The following is a 23,029-nucleotide window of genomic DNA, read 5'->3' as shown; positions in this document are numbered from 1 at the left end:
CTGGCATCATGGGAGCGTTTAGATTATGTCAGTTGTTCAGGTATTTTTAAAATGCCTGCGATGCATTTGCCCGCCTCAGACGTACCCTGGGCATGCTTCTCCACTGACACGGACACCAGCAGGCACAGCCGCAGACACGTCTTCGTGTGTGATGGGCATAGGGTTCTTTTTCCAGAATGGTTTTTTAGATTTATTTTTAGGAATGCTGCTTATTTTTATTTTATTTTATTTTTTTTGTGAGACGGAGTCTTGCTCTGTCGCCCAGGCTGGAGTGCAGTGGCGCGATCTCGGCTCACTGCAAGCTCCGCCTCCCCAGGTTCAAGCAATTCTCCTGCCTCAGCCTCCCGAGTAGCTGGGACTACAGGCGCCCACCGCCACCACGCCCGGCTAATTTTTATAGTCTTAGTAGAGACGGGGTTTCACGGTGTTGGCCAGGCTGGTCTCAAACTCCTGACCTCGTGATCTGCCCGCCTCGGCCTCCCAAAGTGCTTACAGGCTTGAGCCACCGCGCCCGGCCAGAAATGCTTCATATTTTCACAGGTTTCGCATATACTAATTAATTTTAATAATTTATGAGTTAGATCATATTATTTCTAACATAATCATTTTGGGATTTTGTGTATCTTGAGTAACATAAAATGAAAAATCAGATACCGTTGGGCTCACACTTGTAGTCCCAGCACTTTGGGAGGCTGAGGCGGGAGGATTGCTTGAGCCCAGGAATTTGAGACCAGGCTGGGTAACACGGTGAGACCCCATCTCTACAAAACACACACAGTCAGCTGGGCGCGATCGTGCTGCCTATGGTCCCAACTCCTCAGGAGGTTGAGGCAGGAGGATCACTTGACCTCGGGAGGTTGAGGATGCAGTGAGCCGAGATGGAACCACTGCACTCCAGCCTGGGTGACAGAGTAAGATCCTCCCTCAAAAAATAATTAGCAGATACATATTCTCTGAAAAATCCATATACTATCATTTCATGTAAAACAATTGAAATCTGAAATATTTGCTGTTGGCTCCATTAAAATATTCCTAAAGAGCTGTGCGTGAATCTGATGAAATTGTTGGAAGCATTGTTGGAATAAACAATGCTTTTTTTAAAAAAATAAATTGTTGGAATCTGATTAAATTGTTGGAACACCTGCATGTGTTCACCAGTTTTGAGTTGTTTCATTTGGGGTCTATGTGGGAAGATAAATTCAGGCCTTTGGAAGTTTTCACCTGGCAGAGTCAGCTCTATGATGTAATTACTCAATATTTATGACCATTTAAAAATCTCTGTATCTGAACAGGAGAAAGATGTCGAAGATTTTATCACAACATCTCTTGATTCTCAAGAAACATTAAGTTCTCCTCCTCCTGGATTAGAAGGGAAAACTGATGGAAGTGAGAAAAGTGAGTTGGTTATCTTTCTTTTTTCATTTTTTGTTTCAGTGGTTTCCTATCAGAAAATAGTCAAAGAATTCCTGCATCCTTCGCCCGGTTCTGCGTCTGCCCCTCACTGACCTCCACCCCGGCTCTGCGCTTTGTCAGGCGTGCACCTGGGGCCTCTTGACTCTGAAAACACACCTGTACCTTTCACACAGCCAAGGTTGCCAGCCCAGGTCACACTCCACCCTGGAATGTTCGCCCTGATCCAAGGCTGGCGTCTCAGCTACAGCTGCAGACCTTGCTCAGATTTCGCCGACTGTCCCAGTAGCGTCCTTGATGGAAAAGACACCCCAGCTCACAGGCTATGTTCAGGTGTCTTTGGCGGGATGGAGACTGGGGCGGCGCGCCCCATGTTTCCAGGCTCTGCTGCCTTGCCTGCCCACCCTGCCCTTCCCTCCCCTTGGGGTGGTCATCCCTCTCTGTGCTGTGGGTTTCGGGGCGCCGGCCCTGGAGAGGAGCCAAGGGGCTGCTGACTGTGTGGTGTGTCCTCACGATGGCGTGTAGGGGGCTGCGTCTCCCCGGGCCTCATGGCGGGAGGTGCGTGGGCTTGACCTGGGCCTTTGTCTGTGGTGGTGCCTGCCAGGTTTCTTCCTCCTCCTCCTGTGGGAGACGTGGAGACTGAGTATTCTCTTCCCTCTCATGCTCACGCCCACTGGTCTCAGCCTCCTCCCTTGGTTGCCCTGGCTGGATCAGTTGTGGTGGCAGTTACCTGCCGCACCGTAATTTTTTTAATTTCATAACTTTTCCTACAATTGTTGTCTTTTCACAAGTCAGTCACCTTTTGAGATGCTCTTTTTAAAAAATCTGTTGAATTTTCCAGTGATTTAGTGATTTTTGAGAACATAGTCACAATTTAATTGGAAATTTTAGTATTTGCAGAGTAGGGCCAGCAGCTTTTTAATTTTGTTTTTATTTATTTGATGAGTAGTGAGCACGCAGGGTAACAATTATGGGTGCTGAGAGGACCATTCCCTGAGCAGCCTCTGTCCCAGCTCCCCACTCAGGACTGCAACTCCCTGGGGATGCCCATGTTCAACTCCCAGAAATGTCTTCTTGTATTTGCTTTATTTTCAAAACCTGTTTGCTGTTTAAAGTAGCATCTTCAGCCCTCCTAGCAGCAAAGCCCCTCGCCACGCGCCCCTTGCCACACGAGGTCCAGTCCGCACGCCCTTTGCTGTCACAGCCGAGGTTTGCCCTTCAAGGACGTGCCCCGTGTTCCAGCAGAGCCGCTGGGAGCACGTGTCCCCCTCGAGCCACTTCTGTTTTTCTTGGCTTGGTTTCTTCTGTGTTGTTCATTGCTGGTCCTCGCACACGGTGTCCGGGTGAGTGTCATCCGAGCCTTCCGAGCACAGCAGGTGCTTCCCCACCAACTCTCAGGGGCTCCCAGGTGACCCCTTGTCCCCCTTCGATGGTTCCTTATTTTATTTTTCAAGACAGGTTCTTGCTCTGTCACACAGGCTGGAGTGTAGCGGCGTAGTCTTGGCTCACTGCAGCCTCCACCTTCCATGCTCAAGTCATCCTCCCACCTCAGCCTCCCAAAGTGCTGGGATTACAGGCATGAGCCACTGAGCCCAGCAGGCCCCATATTTTTTAATGAAACATGTCTCCAGAGACCTCTGTAGAAAAGGTGTCTGGCAGGTGCTTGTTTGTGAGAACTTCCTCTTCTCCTTGACGGTCGTCGGTCAGTTGGCTCTTGGGTTGGAAGTCATGTTTCTTCAGGTACCGCGTGCCTGTCCACCGCCTCCGTGCCTGCGCCCTCCAGTGACGCATGACCTTGGAGGGGCCTGCGTGGTCAGGGTGGTGGATTTCTTCCTCGTTCGTCCTTCCTTCGATCACATCTCCTTTGGTTTTCTCTCTTTCTGTAAATCCTGTTACTCAACTATATCGGGCCTTCAGAGTTGATTGTCAAATCTTCTTTCCCTATTTCTACTCCTTTTATTTTTGTTCTCGTTTCTAAGAGGTTTTCTTTAGAACTTTATTTTTCAACGTTTGTGCTGAGCGTTCTGTTTCTGCGCTCGTATTTTAAATTTCTCAGAACTCTCTTATCCTAACTGTTCCTCTCTCCTTTAGCTTCAGCTCCTTGGTTTCTTTCTTTTTTGGGGACGTTCTTGAGTTTATTTTTGGCACAGCCAGGTGAGAAGTCCCTGCACCTGGAGGAAGGTGTTGGGCACTGAGGTGAAGCATGGTTTTTGCTGAAGGCACAGGGTCCGGTGGGACAACAGGGAATGTGGTCTTGGACTCGTGGAGCTCTGACCACCGGCTGATGGCACCTGCTGGCTGTGGTCTCCTCTGGATGGAGTGGGCCGGGCGCGGTGCTGGGCACCCATGTCTCAGTGGCACTGGGTAACAGCGTCTGCAGCAGTCACATCTCACAGTTCCTGGTACACGCTGTGGGTGCCGCTACAGGAGCCGTGGCTCAGGGAAATGCCAGCGTCCTTCACCCTCTGGGATTTCTCAAACACCTGCCTGCAGTAGATGATTTCCCCAAAGATTTCTTTGTCGTCGTCTTTATTTGAGATACACAGGGCAGAAGTAGGACTTGGCAACATGATTAGGCACAAAGATTTGTAGGTGGTAGGGGGTGGCCTGAGGCATTTTGGGGGGTACAGGCAGCGACCCAGCACCCTCAACCCTCTCACCGCACCTGAGGCCTTTGTGCTGCTCTCTTGGCACTTGCCGCCACTCACAAAAAGCACTTTGTTCGTTCGTTTTGTGAATGAGGTGCCCGTTATTTCTCTGAGGGGGTCATCATCATCCTCTGAGGTTGTCCTCTGCCTGCGTTGCTGGCCTCTGCTCCTGCCCAGTGTGCTCTGTGCTCACCAGGCTGTGCTGGGGCATCCCCAGGTGCCAAGTGCTGCAGCCTCCGCTCCCTGGGGAGCTTTGTCCACACAGGAGCCCAGTCTCGCTGGCATCCTCATCCTCTTGCTGGGAAAGTCCAACACCCTTTTCCCAGGGTGCCTCCTCCTCATCTGGGCCTCGTGTCACTGACACGATCCTGCCTCGGTTTCCAAAGCATCCCCCTCCCTGTGGGCTGGCGCAGCTGCAGGTCTCCGGGATGGACCAGGCCCTGTGCATTGGGAGGTTTTGAATTTTCCTCCTTGAGGCCCCGTGCCCTCCTGACACGGAGCTGCACTGCAGGGACCCCACTGCAGGCACAGTCAGTGTTTCCTGAGCAGTCATCGGATGCCCGTCTGCTGCCTGCCTTTGCTCCGTGCTGGGGATGCCCCGTCCGCTGCCTGCCTTTGCTCTGTGGCTGGCGTGGAGGGTGCAGGCCGCGCACGTCCCACTGCTCTTGAGGGCTTGCCTAAGACATCTGGGTTTTGTGGAGTCTTTGGGGGCCACGTCTGGAGAAGTGAGTGGAGGTCCCCTAAGGCTGGCGCGGAATGGGGGACTCAGGTGATGTACTCAACCTGTGAAGTTGCGTTTTCTTACTTGACGTGCGTCATTCTGACCGGGGTTATGTTTTTATGAAAGTATTTTTGGGGCCCATCAGTGTTTTCTCCGTGAGCAGAATCACAGCATGGTTGTCGCTGGGGCTGCCGGCCAATCACCCCTGCCCTGCCCCTGCAGTACGTCCCCCGCGGAACCCCCTGGAGAGCTGTGGGGGGACCCTGACCCTGTGGTGTTTCTAGGTGATGGCTCGGGTTTTGGAGCAAGACTGAGCCTGGGGTCAGGAGGCCCTGAGGCTCCAACTGCTGGTCCTGTGACCCCTGCTGCCATCTCTGGAAGGTTTCAGCCACTGCCGGCAGCCATGAAGGAGAAGGAGGTGCATCCGCAGCACGTGAAGGTATGGCTGGCGGGGGCGGCTCCACAGGTGCCCTCACAGCTCCCCAGGTGCAGCCTCGGGGCACCCCCAAGCCCTACGTCCTGCCTTGCCGGGGAGAGCCTGGGAGGGGCAGCCTTTCCTGGGTGCCTCTGAGCACCTGCCTTTTAATGACTCACATGAGGCAGGACTGGTCTCAGCCCCAGCCCCACGGTGGCCCCGGAAGCCGCCCGCCCAGCTCTGTGCTGGCCCCTTAGGTGACCCCCTCCCATCCGGGCAGGGAGGTTCCTGTGAGCCCGTGGGCGGGTGGTATCGCTCCACAGAGCCGGCCTGTGCCTCCCTCCCGCCTGCGTCCTGTAGAGAAGCCGAGGCTCTGGAAGCCCCGATGCTCTGGGATAGAGCCGGGGTCTCCTCAGAGGATGGGAGAGAAGCCACTCAGACTCCTTGGAGTCAACTTTGAAGGCAGAATTTTGTGAAACTTTTCGTAGGTTTTCTTTTCTCTCCCAGCTTAGCAGATCATTTATGGCAAAACCATTGACAAAAACTTGGCCAAACAAGTGAGTGAGAGAACGAGGCCCCTGCGGGTCCTACTTAAGTGGTAAACACATTTCCAAACAAAACCGTTTTCACCTCAGTGAAACCTGTTCTGAAACTGCACAGTGAGTCCTCACTTAGCGTTGCCCCTAGGTTGCTGGAAAGTGACCTTGTAGGAAGGACACTCCTGTGCTGCTGGCCGCAGCTCCCGTGGTCTCCGCAGGCCCTGAGGTTGCCTTTGTTTACATGCGTTTCAAAGTCTCGGTTTCCAAAACCCATCCGTGACGTTAAGTGAGGACTTACTGCTTTCAGAATAAAACTTGTTTTACTTTATTTGGCTGGGCATAGTGGCTCATGCCTAGAATCCCAACACTTTGGGAGGCTGAGACAGGAGGATCACTGGAGCCCAGGAGTTCAAGACCAGCCTGGGCAATGTAGTAAGACCCCTCTCTGTCAGAACTGAGTCAATTAAACCTCTTTTTTTCATTTAAAAAAAAACTTATTTTACTTTCTTAAACATGGAAATTGGAGATAATTTATTTTTTTAATTGGTTTTTTATTTCTTCTTTGCATTTCTTTTTTTTTGTGAGACAGAGTCTCACTCTGTCACCCAGTGGTACAGTCATGGCTCACTGCGACCTCTGCCTCCTGGGCTCAAATGATCCTCCCACCTCAGCCTCCCAAGTAGCTTGGATTACAGGCATGAGCCACCACACCCAGCTAATGTTTGTATTTTCTGTAGGGATGGAGTGCTACCATACCCGGGCTCGTCTTGGGCTCCTGAGCTCAAGTAATCTGCCCACCTCAGGCTCCCAAGATGCTGGGATTACAGTGTGAGCCATTGCACCTGGCCTCAAATTTTTATACAATATAAAACATCAAGGAGATGTTTCTATTAGTGTTTCCTGTGAAAACAACCTAGTATTAGAATTCCTGATTTTAATGAATAAATTTGGTTGCTAGTGTTACCATAAATTATGAAACATACTTAGGTTTCATAATTTAAAAAGAAAAGCAAAAAAGGCAGGAAAGGACTCCTGTAGCCCTGGAGGCAGCAGCTGTGAAGTGGGGGGGAGAGGAAGAGGAGGAGCTGCTGTCCAGGGAACAGCTTTGAAATGTCCCAAGTCCAGTTGAAAATCACAAGGAGATTTTTTCACAGATGTCTTAGACTGTTTCAAACTCCGGGTTTTCCTTTATTGTCTTAATTTCTGGCCTGTGTTTTAGAGTGCGGAGCCCCGGGGTTGTGCCCACACTGGTGCGGCAGTGGGGATCTGAGTGGAGCTGGGTGCTTGCCCTGCTTGGAGGTGGCTCCAGGCACATGGGGGACACCCGCTGCTCAGATGCAGCCACAGATGCCAAGAGTGTGGTCGACGCTGTAGCGGCCCTATGGCACCTCTGCTGAGGAGTCCTGAGCACAGGTGGGGCCCTGGCCACTCTTGGCCACCTCCAGCCATGCCTGGAATTGAGCCGTGAGTGGGCACGGTATGCTTTGGAAACGAGGACCGCCCCCCCGCCGACAGGCAGAGCCGCCTGGTCCTGAGAGTGGAGGTGGCAGAACCTCAGCCCCAGTGATAGTGTCTGTGGGACCCCCCAGGCTGCCTCACGGGCCACATTCCAAGGTGCCCACCAGGCTCTGCCCCACTTCCTGGCCTCACGGGACCCCAGCTGCGAGGGCCCCGCGTCACCTGGTGGGAGGCTGTGCCCCAGGGCCTCTGCATCTCTTCTTCGTAAGAGATGTTTTTTAAAATGCATTTTCTCCTCAATGTAAGATCTAGAAAAGCACATTGAAAAGAAGGAAATGGCTGTCGTCTGCAGCTGGAAGGGAGGGGCCGAGCAGCTTCCGGGCCTGCCAGCTGCCCTGCTACCCCAGCCCTGCTCCCACTGACCCCCCAACCCTGCTCCCCACCCCTCCCCCATCTCCGCTCCCCCCGGCACTGCCCCGCTCCCCCACCCCCACTTCCCCCCACCCCACCCTGCTCTGCCGCAGACCTTGGTTTGCATCCATCCCATGCCACATACGTTGTGTTTAAAGTAAAATTGTTTTCAGTTGTTAAAGATAATTATCTTTAAAGTAAACATAGTATGCAATTTGGTGTTACTACTTTAGTGTTAATATTTGACTTTTTTTGGGCGTGTCATTAAAATTATAGGAAACCATATTTTCAGTCAATCACACCCCATCGTAGGCCTCATCATTGCTTCATTTTGCATTTTCCTCTTTTTGGACTTTTTTAGATTCTTTTTCTCTTCAGGTTTTTATGCAGACGTGTGCTGTGCTTGGGGGTGTGCTCACGTGGTGGTGACTGTGCCGAGCATCTGGGCTCTGGGCTCTGGGCTCTGGGCTGGTCGTGACACCAGCTTCTCCATGGGGCCGTTTGCTTGTCCCTCCGCCCCTCTGGCGAGAGTCAAGTGTGTGTCCAGACACCAGCTGCAGCGTACTTAGTGGTATGAAGCAGCTGCCTCCTGCTCACAGACCTGTGGGCCGGGACCTCGGGCAGGGCTGTTGGGGATGGTTTTCTCTGCTCCCCATGCCCGACACAGGCAGCTTCACCCTACGCTGGTGGTTGGCACTGGCCTCGGCCGGACCATGCATAGAGGCCTCCTGGGTGGCCATCGTGTGGCCTCCTGGTAGTATCCCAGGAGGGCAGGGAGTGCATGATATGTCTGTGACCTTGCTGTGGACATTGGCCTGAAGCTCTGCCCTGAGCTTTGTCCAGGCTTGGACGGGTGACGGTGTCCCCGTCAGGGAGCAGGTGGAGTGGAGGAAGTGGCAGGGCCATCTTTGGAGCAGCTAATAGAGAAATTCACTCCAAGCCTGGCTTCTGTGTGGTCTCTCTGAAGGTCGGGGGAGGTGGGCTTGAAAACCTTGTAGCTTGAGAAGTGGGTGCTGCCTCTACAAAACCGAGGTGATGCCCTCCCTCTCCACAGCTGCCCACCCTTCACGGAGCCCTGACTGCAGCTCAGGGCTGCAGGTGATGTAGAACGTGGCTGTGTGGGGTGGCAGGCGACTCTCTCCTCCTGACACACTTTCCCACCACAGGCTTTGCTGCAGATGGTGTGTGACGAGAGCCACCAGATCCTGGCACTGTCAGAAGGTCTTGCACCCCTGACTGGCGAGCCACACCCACCCCGGAAGGGAGACAAGGTACAGGAAGACTTGCTCTATGGGGGAAAGACGCAGTTTTGTTTTGCACCTCACACACTTCTTTTCCAAAGGATTTAAGGAGCTTGCAGTAACAGCCGCATCCTTAGGGCCACGTGAAGACTAGGATTTTTTCTTTTCTTTTTTTTTGAGACGGAGTCTCGCTCTCTCTCTCCCAGGCTGGAGTGCAGTGGCATAATCTCGGCTCACTGCAACCTCCACCTTCCCAGGTCAAGCGGGTCTCTGCCTCAGCCTCCCCAGTAGCTGGGATTACAGACACACACAACCACGCCCAGCTAGTTTTTGTATTTTTAGTAGAGATGGGGTTTCACCATCTTGGCCAGGCTGGTCTTGAACTCCTGACCTCGTGATCCACCCGCCTTGGCCTCTCAAAGTGATGGGATTACAGGCGTGAGCCACTATGCCTGGCCTAGGATTTCTTTAGCATGGCCAAAAAGACAGACTGAGGTCCAAAAACCCTGGGGAGGCCTCCTGGTCTCCCACAGCTGGCACAGGCTCTGGGGGCAGGTTCCCTGCGGGACGTGGAGGTGTGTGTGGGGCAGAAGGGCTCAGGACTTTTGGGCCTGTGGACTCGGCCCATGCCAGCACTCGTCCCCCAGGGCCTGTCCTCCTGCCACTCAGTGTGTGTCTTCTCTTCTGTCAGGGTCATTTCTGTGAACGGCTGCCAGTCTGCTCAGCTGCCACCACTGAACACCCCAGATCAGGGGCTTAAACAGCAGACATTGATTGCGCCTGTTGTGGTATCAGGGTGCCCACAGTGTTGGGTTCTGGTGTGGGTGCCCTTCCTGGTTTGCAGACAGTGCCTCCGTGCTGTGTCCTCACATGATGGAGACAGCGAGTGAGCTCTGGTGTCTCTTCCTCTTCTTACGAGGCCTCATTTACCCTGAATCACCTCCTGCAGGCCCCATCTCCAAATGTAGTCACACTGCAAACTTTGGGGCACAAGCATGCAGGTGCAGTTGTGAGGAGGCCACATTTCTTCCTTCATCCTTTAGGACGTGCCCACCGTGTGCCCTGATTGGAGAGGGGAGCTTCTGCAGGTTGTGCAGGAGGCATTTGAAAAAGAGCCGGAGATACAGGGGGTTGAGCTGCAGCCCCGACCCAGTGGCTCAGATCTGGGGGGTCACAGCTTCCCGCTTGAAAGGCTGGAGAAGGTCATCAGTGAGCAGGTGAGTATCAGCTCTGCCACCAGGCCTTAGTTTACCCCAGGGGTCCAGCCCCGGCAGAGAGGGTGACACAGACTGTTTTGTGTGTGAATTTCGGTTTGCGTGTTTCTCTTGACTGCTGGAATGTGGCTGTGGCTCACCCAGGCGTTCACACTCAGTCCATGCAGGGTGCTGCACTTCTCCACCTGCAGCTGTAACCGGACGGTGTGCTCGTGATGCACGTGGTGCATGGCCTCACTCTCTTCTGAGATAAGCAGCTAAAGAAACATTCTCTGTTCCAAGTAGCCCCTCCTGGGTTGAGAGATGCTCTGTTTGCAGGGCTGGGTGGCGTTGGTGCCACGGGGACACTGTAAATCCTGTCCCCGCCAGCGTACACATGAGGAGACCTAGTGTGGAGAGTAACTGGCTTGCAGGCCTCATGCAGGGTGGCGCAGCCCAGCCCTGACGCCTGCAGGCCCCAGAGCTGAGGCCCAGGAGCTACTGTGCACCCACCCCAGACTCAGTAGGCTTGCCCTGGTGGAGCGGGGTTAGAGGCAGGCCGCGGGGAAGGCCGGGGTATGGGGTGGCCGCCTGGTGCTCAGGCTGCTTTTCCCGTTCTGCCCCCAGGGAGACCTGCAGGAAAAGTCCCTGGAGCAGCTTCGCCTTCCGGACCGGAGCAGCCTGCTGTCCGAGATCCAGGCTCTGCGCGCCCAGCTGCGCATGGTGCACCTGCAGAACCAGGAGAAGCTGCAGCACTTGCGCACGGCCCTGACCAGCGCGGAGGCGCGTGGGAGCCAGCAGGAGCACCAGCTGCGCAAGCAGGGTGGGTGCCCCTGTCGACGCTGCCTGTGGGGCCCGGCCTCTGCACCTGCCCACCTGACGCTCACCTGTGTGGCCTTGGGAGCAGAGGGTGGTGACAGGGCGTCATCTGGTCAAGCCCCTGAGTGTTGCCGTGGTAGTCAGCTGATAGAACTGAGCAGAAAGGACCCTGGAGACAGGCAGCACCCAGTGGGGCCAGCACAGAGGCCTCACTGCTGGGCCTGGTGTGGGCAAGAGGAGCCTGGGTTGGGCTCTGAGTGCTGGCAGATTCTTGGGAGCTCGCACTAGAGTTCAGGAATGTCTTTTAGGTTTCTACATTTAATGTAGCTTCTTTGGGAGTTTTTATGTAGACGCTCAGGTCATCTGTGCATAAGTAACGATTGATTCTTCATTTCCTGCCCACATTCTCTCGTGCGCTGTGTGGGCAGACGCCTTTCCCTGCTCTTAGTTTTAGGGACAGGAGCTGGTCTCGTACCCTTGCATGTGGGGTCAGGTGCCCTTGGTCAGCTCGGGGAAGCGCCCTCTGTTCCTAGTCTTGGATTCTGTCAAGGGGAACGGCCTTGCAGTTCAGCCCATGCCCTTGTCCCAGCACCTGTGCCCTTTGTGCTCTCTGGGGCTGGGGCCAGCACTGTCCGAGCGCTCATGAGGGGCACGGTGTGGGGGGCGGCGCTGTCTGACTGCTCGTGAGGGGCGTGGGGGCAGGGGATAGGCTGGCGCTGTCTGACTGCTTGTGAGGGGCACGGCGTGGGGGGCGGCGCTGTCTGACTGCTCGTGAGGGGCGTGGGGGCGGGGGATAGGCTGGCGCTGTCTGACTGCTCGTGAGGGGCGTGGGGGCGGGGGATAGGCTGGCACTGTCCGAGTGCTCGTGAGGGGCACTGGTCTGTTTTCTTTTGTGCCTTTTGGTCTTGGTGCTGGGTAGTGCCAGTGCCACGGGGTGTGGGAGTATTTGGGAAGCAGCCCTCTGCCCTCCGTTGTGTGGAATTGGTGTTCTTTCTTCCTTAAACTTTGGGAGAATTTTCCAGTAAAGCCACCTGGCCTGGAGTTCCTCTGTTGGAGGCAGTTTAGGGTGTGAGTGGGGGGGGGGTGGCGTTTTAGGACGGCTCCAGGGCTACATCACCCCTGGACTCTGTGTGCTCCCGGCCAGGAGGGTGGGCTCCGGAAGGAAATGGGCCCAGAGGGCAGAATGGAGCATCCTGTTTCCACCCGCAATGAAAGCTTCTAGTCCACAGAACCTCCTTTCTTCCCGAAGCAGATAAACCCCACATCCCCATAAGTCTGTCTCTAACCAGGTGTCACGTGTGCAGCATGGGGAGCTCATGGGGTCCTGTGTTTCTGTTCTTTCGTCTTTCTCAGTTGAACTGCTGGTCTATAAAGTAGAGCAGGAGAAGTGCATCGCTGGCGACTTGCAGAAGACGCTGAGTGAAGAGCAAGAGAAAGCAAACGGCGTGCAGAAGCTCCTGGCGGCGGAGCAGAGTGTGGTGCGAGATTTGAAGTCCGAGCTCTGTGAGAGCAGGCAGGAGAGTGAACGGCTGTCCCGGTCCCTCTGCGAGGTGCAGCAGGAGGTCCTCCAGCTGAGGTGCGCCTGATCCACCTTCCCTGGACACTGGCAGGAGTCTCGCCGTTGTGGCCACGGTTTTCTTGACGATGAAGGGAAACAGAACCTCTGGTGGGCCGCAGTTGGGCAGCCCCAGGGGCACCACGCCCTGCTGTGCCTGGGTTGATAATCCTGTGGTGGGGGGTGAAGCACATGCGCGCGACCTGGCAGGGCTCTGCCTCCCCTGCTGGAGCTCCCAGCCCCCGGGAGCACACTCTCGCCCATGTGGTCAGAGTGTTCTGTGACGTCTCCACGCAGATCCATGCTGAGCAGTAAGGAGAACGAGCTGAAGGCCGCGCTTCAGGAGCTGGAGAGTGAGCAGGGGAAGGGGCGTGCCCTGCAGAGCCAACTGGAGGAGGAGCAGCTCCGGCACCTGCAGAGGGAGGGCCAGAGTGCCAAGGCCCTGGAGGTAACAGGGCGTCAGGGCAAGGCAGCCGGCATGGGCCGAGTCCACTGGAAGCCTGAAGCCATGTTCCTCTTTCCTCCTCCTTTTCCTGTTCTTCATGGCAGAGTGCCCAGTTGACAGCAGTGTGAGGTAGCAAGATAGGGCTGTGTTTTCAGGTAAAATTGCACCTTGGGGTAGTGGCAGCGACCACAGGGCATACTGTGCGATGACCCGTGATGGCACGATACCCCTGCTCAGAGCCCCCACTGTCCCCGAGCACTTGCTGTGGAGATGGACACAGCCTCCTCGCTGGCCATCCAGACAGAGCGCAGCCTCAGAGGTCTGTGCACTAGGCGGGCTGGTGGTGGGGGCCCTCTGCTTTGTATGGCAGAGGCTCAGCAGGCATCCTGTGGCTTCCAAGCAAGTCTGTGCCAGTTCCGTGGGTTATGACTTTCAACAGCATGGAAATGGTGGTTCCTAGCAAGCAGGGTGTGCATCTCTGAGCCTCTTTGGTGGAGCGATTTTCTGGAGAGGGGGCGGGCAGGGGACATCTCTGAATCATTTTCTGGAGAGGGACAGACAGGGAACATCTCTGAACCCAGGACGCGTATGTGCAGCTACTCAACACCACTTCCAAAAAGAGTATATCATCTCCGCAGTCAGGGTTTTTTGTTACTTGATGAACTAACAAAAAAATCTTATCCCTACATATGGCTAATAGGGTGCATTTCAAAAGGTAGAACTGCTGAGCTAAAGTATATAAACAAACGTGGACAGGAAAACCATGTAGACGCTTTCCCGCTTGATTCGGTGTCTTCCATCGTGTGTGTTTGCTGTCTAGGAGCTGCGGGCGTCTCTGGAGAGACAGCGTGCTCAGAGCAGTCGACTCTGTGTGGCACTGAAACACGAGCAGACGGCCAAGGACAACCTGCAGAAGGAGCTGCGCATCGAGCACTCACGCTGCGAGGCTTTGCTGGCTCAGGAGCGGAGCCAGCTCTCCGAGCTCCAGAAGGACCTTGCGGCTGAGAAGAGCCGCACCCTGGAGCTGTCAGAGGCCTTGCGGCACGAGCGGCTCCTGACTGAGCAGCTGAGCCAGAGGACACAGGAGGCTTGTGTGCACCAGGACACACAGGCCCATCATGCTCTGCTGCGGAAGCTGAAGGACGAGAAGTCCCGGGTGGCGGACTTGCAGGCGATGCTTGAAAAGGTGCAGCAGCAAGCCCTGCGTTCTCAGCAGCAGCTTGAAGCTGAGGCTCAGGAGCACTGTGAGGCGCTCAGGAGAGAGAAGGAGGTAAGTGCCACCCTGAAGTCGACGGTGGAAGCCCTGCACACCCAAAAACGAGAGCTGAGATGCTCTCTGGAGAGAGAGAGGGAGAAGCCAGCGTGGTTGCAGGCAGAATTAGAGCAGTCACACCCACGGTTGAAAGAGCAAGAAGGACGCAAGGCTTCGAGGAGGAGCACGGAGGCCGGGCAGAGCCCAGCGGCTGCGGAGCGGTGGAGGAAGTGGCAGAGAGACAAGGAGAAGCTGGTGAGAGCCGCCTGCCGGCGGGGCGTCCACATCTAGAAACGATAAGCAATTGGAGTTAGGATGGTTCACGTGGGGGACGTGAGATGGATGTCTGGCCCTCTGATCTGGTCTGCCCTGGCCTGTGTGCCCCGACGCTGGCACCACACTGCTGTCACTGTAGCTTTCTGGGAAGTATTGAAATCAGGAAGTGATTCCTCCAACTTCGTTCTTCCCTTTCAGGATAGTTTCAGCTCTGTGGGGCTTCTTGCTGTTCCACAGGAATCTGAGGAGTGGTGTTTGTGTCTCTGCAGAACCTGCCACTGGGACTTTCTTAGGGACTGTGTTAAATGAGCTGATTGCTCTGGATAGTATTGACATCTGGACAGTATGAGGTCTTCTGATCCAGGGTTACAGAAGGTGTCTCTCCATTTAATTAGGTTTTTTTTTTTTTTTGAGATGGGGTCTGGCTCTGTCACCCAGGCTGGAGTGCACTGGTGTGATCTCAGCTCACTGCAGTTGCCACCTCCTGGGTTCAAGCGATTCTTCTGCCTCAGCCTCCCATGTCGCTGGGACTGCAGGCGCCACCACCGCGCCCGGCTAGTTTTTGGATTTTTAGCAGAGACGGGGTTTTCCATGTTGGCCAGGCCGGTCTCAAACTGCTGACCTTGGGTGATCCGCCCACCCCGGCCTCTCAAACTGCTGGGATTACAGGCGTGAGCCGCCGCGCCCAGCTGTTTACGTAGGTCTTCTTTAGGTTATTTCAGTAGTGTTCCATTGCTTTCAAAATATGAGTTTTATACTTTTGTTAAATTTATTTACTTATTTTTTGAGGCCGCGTCTCATTCTGTCACTCAGGCTGGATTGCAGTGGCACAAACTCAACAATGTTGAATAGAAGTGATGACAGCAGGCCGCGCGCAGTGGCCCACGCCTGTAATCCCAGCACTTTGGGGGGCCGAGGTGGGCGGATTACTTGAGGTCAGGAGTTCGAGACCAGCCTGGCCAACATGGCAAAAGCCTATTTCTACTAAAAATACAAAAAATTAGCTAGGCATGATAGTGTGTATCTGTAATCCCCGCTATTCGGGAGGCTGAGGCAGGAGAATTGCTTGAATCCGAAAGGTGGAGGTTGCAGTGAGCTGGGATTGCGCCACTGCACTCCAGCCTGGGCAACAAGAGAAGACTCCATCTCAAAAAGAAACTCTTCGGAGTAGTCGTAGTTTTTACGTCCAGAGGCCCTGGAGAGCAGGGAGGTGGTTTGGTGCTGCAGACAGTGCGGAGAGCGTGGCAGGGGCGTCTACACAGGACCCCGGCTGAGGGTGAGATGGCGTGTGTGTGTTTGCCTTTCTCCTGGGCAAGGGCTCTGCCTTTCATGAAATGCTCAGAGGAGTCTTTACTTTTTGAGAACTTTCTGAAACCACGCCTGAAGTTTCCAGCCAAAACTTTTAATTTAATTTTGATTATTTATTAAAAAGAATAGTAACACGAGTGCTTAGAAAATGTTTTCTAAGTTGCATTAGTAACTTGCTTTTAGGATGCACCTTGACCTGTATTTTGAGTGAGGTGGCCCTTCCAGAGTATTTGTGGGTTTTTTTGTTTGTTTTTTTGTTTTTTTTGAGGCAGAGTCTTGCTCTGTCTTCCAGGCTGGAGTGCAATGGCACAATCTCGGCTCACTGCAACCTCCACCTCCCGAGTTCAAGTGATTCTCCTGCCTCAGCCTCCTGAGTAGCTGGGATTACAGGGGCCCGCCGCCACGCCCTGCTAATTTTTGTATTTTTAGTAGAGACGGGGTTTCCCCATGTTGGTCAGGCTGGTCTTGAACTCCTGACCTCGCGATCCGCCCACCTCAGCCTGCCAAAGTTCTGGGATTACAGGCGTGAGCCACCATGCCCGGCCTCCAGAGTGATTTTTACTGAGGATAGTGAATTTGATCTGGATTATAGAATCCTTCTCTAGCTGTAGCCGTGGAAGCCTCCCAAGATAGTGGCATGCCAGAGACAATTCCATCTTTTCTAAATGATGTAATCTCATTAGTTCCTCTGTATCTTACTTTCCTTACTAGAAAATAGAAAAGATAATCATTCCCGTTTAAGAGGCCCGAGCGTTGAGTGAGACGCTGTCAGGAGGGTTGAGTCTGAGCTGCATCCTGGTCACCGCGGTGGCAGGGACGCTGGTGCCACACAGCGCAGGCTCCGCTGTGGGTCCTCTGGGCTGGGGTGGCCTCAGCTCCGTGCTGGGGTTCCCTCCCTGACACGGCGACCGCCTCTGTGTGTGCATCTGGGGCCTCTTCCCGCTGGGTCTGTGTGTATTTTGTCACAAGGAAGCCCCAGCGGCGCTGCTGGGAATCCGAGGCCCTTCCAAGGCTGCTTCGTCCCTCCCTGCCCCATCGTGCAATAGACCTTCTCTCCTGTGGCTGGCGGGAGTTGTGCTCTGGGCAGGGGCTCAGGCGCTTGCTGACATGCTTCTCCCGGGCACCGGACATGGCCCGTGCCCCCATCCTGCAGAAGGGAAGGCTGCTGCTCCTTGAGGTCTGGCTTAGGAGCCCAGGCCCACGTGGCCACTCAGGCTCAGCCCCAGCGCTGCACTCAGGCTCATGCGTGTGTGCACGTTCACATGCACAAATGTGCCTGTCCGTGTCTGTGTTGGTCTGAACGTCTGGACGTGGGCATGTTTGGGGCCAGGGGACCGGGAAGCGTCATCCTGTCTGGTTCAGCTTCTCAGGCTCCTCTCCTTTGGACCCCGCGTGCTTGCCCTGGGCCTGAGGAAAGCCTGATAGTTTTAAAAACTACAGTGAAAACGCTTACCACTGAATCACTCTGGGGCGTGATTCAGCTGCCTCCGTGCTGGAGGCACACAGAGCAGCACAGCACGAGGGTGTGCAGTGCATTAGGCCGTGGGTCCCAGGGCAGGACCACAGAGGCCGCCTGCCCGAGGGCCTGTTTCTGGCCTGTGAGGGGCCTCCCCTGTAACGCGGCTATGTGTGTTTTTTTTTTTTGAGACGGAGTCTCACTTTGTCGCCCAGGCTGGAGTGCCGTGGCGCGACCTCGGCTCACCGCAAGCTCCGCCTCCCGGGTTCCCGCCATTCTCCTGCCTCAGCCTCCCGAATAGCTGGGACTACAGACGCCCGCCACCTCGCCCGGCTAGTTTTTTGTATTTTTAGTAGAGATGGGGTTTCACCATGTTAGCCAGGATGGTCTTGATCTCCTGACCTCATGATCCGCCCACCTCTGCCTCCCAAAGTGCTGGGATTACAGGTGTGAGCCACCGCGCCCGGAGCGGCTGTGTGTTTTGGGCTTTTGCCTGGCAGGTTTTTTTTTTTTTGGAGCCGGAGTCTCACTCTGTTGCCAGGCTGGAGTGCAGTGGTGCAATCTCGGCTCACTGTAACCTCTACCTTCCAGGTTCAAGCGATTCTCCTGCCTCAGCCTCCCGAGTAGCCGGGTTTACAGGTGCACGCCACCACGCCTGGCTAATTTTTATATTTTTAGTAGAGATGGAGTTTCCCCATGTTGGCCAGCCTGGTCTCAAACTCCTGACCTCAGGTGATCTACTCGCCACAGCCTCCCAAAGTGCTGGGATTACAGGCATGAGCCACCACGCCCCGCCGGCAGTTTTTTTGTTTGTTTGTTTGTTTGTTTGTTTTGAGACGGAGTCTCGCTCTGTTGCCCAGGCTGGAGTGTAGTGGTGCGATCTTGGCTCACTGCAAGCTCCGCCTCCCGGGTTCACGCCATTCTCCGGCCTCAGCCTCCCAAGTAGCTGGGACTACAGGCGCCCACCGCCACGCCCAGCTAATTTTTTGTATTTTTAGTAGAGACGGGGTTTCACTGTGTTAGCCAGGATGGTCTCGATCTCCTGACCTCGTGATCCGCCCACCTCGGCCTCCCAAAGTGCTGGGATTATAGGTGTGAGCCACCGCACCCGGCCAGCAGTTTTGTTTTTGGACACTGACGTGAACGTCTTCTCTATCTTTTTTCTGCTAACAACAGCGAGAATTAGAACTGCAGCGTCAGCGTGACTTGCATAAGATCAAGCAGCTTCAGCAGACGGTGAGAGACCTGGAGTCGAAGGACGAGGTGCCTGGCAGCCGCCTCCACCTGGGTTCTGCCCGCAGGGCTGCTGGCTTGGATGCGGACCACCTCCGAGAACAGCAACGAGAGCTGGAGGCGATGAGGCAGCGGCTGCTCTGTGCTGCCGGGCTTCTCACCAGCTTCGCCAGCCAGGCCATGGACAGGTGTGCACCTGCGCCACTTGGTGCTTGCTGGTCCCTTGCAGCCACGCCTCTGTCAGAGACCCCTCCCGAGGGCTTGGGTGCGTCTGGTGTGAGGCCCCTGCTTCTTTATACTTAACGCTGTAGTCCTCTTCCTGGGACTTTCCTGAGGGATTCCAGATTGGCAGGATGGCATGTTCATATTCTAACGTGAGAGAAAAAATTCTGTGATTCAAACTACGCCTGGTGTGGGGCGTCCATGTTTCTTTGAGGGTTGGCTTGGTTCTCTTTACACTGTGCAGTTACTCACAACCCACAGGGTTGGGTTTGGAGCCTCCTGTGCCCCCCCCCCGGCTGGCGCTGCCCAGTGTCACTCAAGGCCACTCACACCCAGGATGACGATCGTGGTATTTCATATGGGCAGAAAGAGTAATGCTAATGTTCATCTTTTTCCCTATACACAGAAACTCAGCAAATACAGTTCTCCTTTCTATACTTGGACTTAATGTATAGAGCAGCATGATTTCCCTTAGGACAGCATTTTAAATCATTAATTCCAGAGGAAAGCCGCGGGGCCTGGCAGGCGGCGGCTTCCCGTACTCAGTGGTGAGTCTCCTGGCTGGAGGTTTCTGAGCTCTGCAGAAGCGTCCACCCACAGGCCTGTTCCCCCCGGGCCTCTGGCTCTGCCTCATGGACGAAGTGATTGACACACAGGCTCTTCAGGAACCTGTCTTCTCCTTGTTTCTCTTGAGCCAAGAGTTCTTGTTTAGTTTTGGATAATGGTCACTTGGGGTGCATATGAACCTTTAAGTGCCCATTTATTTTTACAGGACAGTTAACGATTGGACATCATCCAATGAGAAAGCAGTGGTGTCGTTACTGCACACGTTGGAGGAGCTGAAGTCTGACTTGAGCAGGCCCACCTCCTCCCAGGTAAGGGGTGAGCGCCCCCAGGTCCCTGCCCCGGCTCCTCCCGCAGAGGGGCCCTCTCGGCAGCTTTGTGGTTTCTTTTTCATGCCGCCCAGTTGTTCTTCCTCCCTTGCTGTCTTCTCTAAATTCATGGTTGCTATCTGGGTGAGTGGGTGGGATCGACCCTGTGGGCCGAGTGGGGACGGATGTCCTCCATGTCCTGGGGCACTTGTGTGGTCTTCGGGGGCTGAGCCCTGCTGCCCATGGAATGCTGCGTGACTGTGTGGACGCCCCCCAGTGCTGCTCACTGTGCATGACCTGAACACTCCGCCGGCTGCAGTCAGGAGGGGCTGTGGTTCTGCTCCGGTGCTGGGCTGATGTTCACCTCCACCTGGCCCCGCCTGCTGGCTTTGTGTTTGTGTTGATGGCCTTTGCTAGAAACAAAAACCCAAGTCCTCCTTGGAAAGTCTGAGCTCACCGTAAGCTGCCTCTGAAGGAGGTGGGAATCTGGCTGCTGGTATCAGTTCCTGATGCGGGTTCTGTGGCATTTATGAAATCATGACTTTTATCATGGAACCCACGCATGTGAGGTGCAGGGGAGCTGCACCACTTACCCTCCAGCCCCGCCAGCCGAGCGTCGTCGTGGGTGGTGTGCACCCTGCCCCTGCGTTGGGCCCTGGTGACCTTCCAGTGTGCCCACCCTCCGTAGGCTGAACGTCCTTTTGAGGGGAGAAGTAAGAAACCTGTTTTGAGGGGCTTCACATCCGCCCCCTTGGGATGAACTAACAGCGATCCAGCCACCTGTCAATTACAGTGCTGTGAGAACAACCAAACGGGCTGTGCTTTGTGACAGGCCTGCATTGTTCATACAGGCCAGCTTTATGCAAAGTCTATGATTCTAGGACTTCTACAATTTTCTGCCAGCCCCACAAGCTTCTTATTGAACCCCAGACACATTAATTACAATCCCTAGAAATAACTGTTGACAAAAAAACACAAATAATGTGCATGCCCTTTAACAACAAATTCTTACGAATTTATTTTTTTTTCTCCAAGAAAAAAATGGCAGCAGAGCTGCAACTCCAGTTTGTGGACGTCCTGCTGAAAGACAATGTTTCCCTCACGAAAGCCCTCAGCACGGTGACCCGGGAGAAGCTGGAGCTGAGCAGGGCCGTGTCTAAGCTTGAGAAGATGCTGAAGCACCATCTGCAGAAAGGCTGCAGCCCGAGCGTAGGTGTCTGTGCTTAACTCTCACCTGCCTCACCCTAACCCGCCATGGTCCAGAGCAGCTCCACCCCACAAGAGGCCAGGCTCCGTTTAGGGATCTGGGGATGTGGGCGTCAGCTTCTCCCTCACCGCCGGGCTCCGTTGCCTCTGTCTGAAGCCTTGCTAAATGTTGTGGGATGTTTGACCATCTCAGCCGACTTCCAGCTTCACCACAGACAGCGTCCTCACTGACCCTGACCACTACTGGATGTTTGGTGCATGTTCATAAAAGAGTATTTTGACTAAAAATATTATAATCTGATTGAATTTAGAGTTTTATTTAAAGTGACTTATAATTTTTTTTTTTTTTTGAGACGGAGTCTTGCTCTGTTGTCAGGCTAGAGTGCAGTGGCGTGATCTTGGCTCACTGCAACCTCCGCCTCCCAGGTTCAGGCAATTCTCCTGCGTCAGCCTCCCTAGTAGCTGAGATTACAAGTGCCTGCCACCACACATGGCTAATTTTTATATTTTTAGTAGAGATGGGGTTTTGCCATGTTGGCAAGGCTGGTCTCAAAATCCAGACCTCAGGTGATTCTGCCTGCGTTGGCCTCCCAAAGTGCTGGGATTACAGACATGAGCCACCGTGCCCGGCCTAAAGTGATTTGCAATTCTCCTAATGGTATAGTTGGATAGAGTTATTTTCTGGAATGCCTGATTTTTTTCTTTTGTATTTAGGCTGTTTTGTTTGTGATTTGCTTTTTTATAACTTTTTAAAAAATTATTTTTAAATTTACATACAGTAAAATTTGCCCCTTCCTGGTGTAGTGTCATACAAGTTCACACACGCACACATCCCTGTAACCTTCATAAGTAACCACCATTCACAGAACACACAGCAATGGCCCCCTCAAAAGAGCAGCAGGCACCCCCGCCTGCCGCAGGCCCTGGCTCTTTCCTAGAAAGGTGTGTCAGTGGAACTAGAGCATCTGGGGCCTCTTCAGCTGGCTTCTTTCACTTTTTGGGTTTTTTCTGAGACAGGGCCTTGCTCTATCTCCCAGGCTGGAGTGCAGTGGAGCAGTCACAGCTCACTGCAGCCTTGACCTCCCAGGCTCAGGGATCCTCCTGGCCTGAAGTGGTGTTAGCAGCAATCTGTGCACGTCCTCCTGTATACTCTTAAGTCATCTCTAAGATCACCTGCAGCACTTGATTCGGTGCTTAACTCTCACCGGCCTCAGCCTAACCCGCCATGGTCCAGAGCAGCTCCACCCCACAAAAGGCCAGGCCACGTAAATAGTTGTTGTGAATAGTTGTTATCCTGTATTGTTTAGGGTGTAGGGGCAAGAAAAGAAGTGTATGTGTTTGGTGCAGACACATCTTTTTTTCTGAATATTTTTCACCCACAGTTGGTTGAATCCATGGATGCGGATCCCACAGCTGTCGAGAGCTGACTGTGTTTGTAGTTATCGGTGGCTGGCATTTCTAGGACCAGAGAATATGAGTGTTTAAGGCTTAAAGCTTTGAATTTGGGGTGATTTTACAAATAATTAGTTTTCTGTTTCTACTAAAATGTACCTTTTTTGCAGTCATACTTCAGCAAGTGGCATGTCGTAATTACTCCATGTTAATTCTTTGACTGATCACAGCACGGCGTAACCTAGGCCCTGCTGAGGGGGTGCTGAAGATGAGGAGGGCCCAGTCGTGGTGTGGTCAGCCTGGCCTCCCTGCACACGGCATTCTCCCTAACCTGCCCCTGGCTGCCTCTCTAAGATATTCTTGTTGACGAGCAGCTCTGTAGACAGTGTGGGCTGTGCTTCCTTACAGAAGTCGGAAAGGGCTGCTTGGAAGCCAGACGAAACGGCTCCACAGAGTTCCCTGAGGCGCCCAGACCCTGGCCGGCTTCCACCGGCTGCCAGCGAGGAAGCACACCCCAGCAACGTCAAGGTAGGAACAGTGCCACGAGTATAGAACTTTGGTGCTTTTTAAAGTCCTGGGTTTGTAAATTGCAGGCAAAGTATTTTGGGGACCACAAGGTTCTCGTCTGCCGGGTGTAGCAATCACATCACTAAAGGAAAGGAAGTTCACAGAATAAACTTCAGCTTGAATTTTGGTTTAGTTGTGCACACGTACTGAGTTTCTATGCTTGTTAAGTGTGGAACGTGGAAGGCTTTGACCAAGTCAGCAAATGGCAGCCTCTGCAGCCTGAGGGAGGCCTGGCCCAGGGACTTGCCGGGATTTGGCCCAAGCTCTGCTGCAGTCTCCTGGTGGCACACAGGCCCCACCCTGTGACGTCCATCCCATGCCCAATTTGGACCTTACCTAAGAGGTTAAATTCAAGAAGCCTTCATAGGGGCCCATTTGATGATGCTGTGG

The 23,029-nt window shown here is 54.1% G+C and overlaps 1 protein-coding gene across 13 annotated transcripts in view; it reads left to right on the top strand.

The window, feature by feature from the left end:
- PCNT (pericentrin) overlaps window positions 1-23,029 on the top strand; it is a 121,047-nt gene that overhangs the window by 92,979 nt on the left and 5,039 nt on the right. For 8 of the 13 annotated variants that reach the window (XM_077995265.1, XM_015132670.3, XM_015132667.3 and 5 more), the window contains 12 exons: window positions 1,293-1,395; window positions 5,064-5,218; window positions 8,769-8,873; window positions 9,887-10,060; window positions 10,664-10,859; window positions 12,209-12,431; window positions 12,708-12,858; window positions 13,676-14,362; window positions 18,324-18,568; window positions 19,375-19,477; window positions 20,510-20,683; window positions 22,481-22,600. In XM_077995265.1, the coding sequence (XP_077851391.1) occupies window positions 1,293-1,395; window positions 5,064-5,218; window positions 8,769-8,873; window positions 9,887-10,060; window positions 10,664-10,859; window positions 12,209-12,431; window positions 12,708-12,858; window positions 13,676-14,362; window positions 18,324-18,568; window positions 19,375-19,477; window positions 20,510-20,683; window positions 22,481-22,600 (2,436 nt within the window). Of the gene's footprint in view, window positions 1-1,292; window positions 1,396-5,063; window positions 5,219-8,768; window positions 8,909-9,534; window positions 9,536-9,886; window positions 10,061-10,663; window positions 10,860-12,208; window positions 12,432-12,707; window positions 12,859-13,675; window positions 14,363-18,323; window positions 18,569-19,374; window positions 19,478-20,509; window positions 20,684-22,480; window positions 22,601-23,029 lie in introns of all 13 variants that reach the window. The other 5 variants (XM_077995263.1, XM_077995262.1, XM_077995261.1 and 2 more) reach the window with 2 other exon arrangements.

Source organism: Macaca mulatta, chromosome 3 (genome assembly GCF_049350105.2).
Source record: "Macaca mulatta isolate MMU2019108-1 chromosome 3, T2T-MMU8v2.0, whole genome shotgun sequence".
Lineage (NCBI taxonomy): Eukaryota > Metazoa > Chordata > Mammalia > Primates > Cercopithecidae > Macaca > Macaca mulatta.
This window is presented reverse-complemented; position numbering and strand designations above follow the sequence as displayed.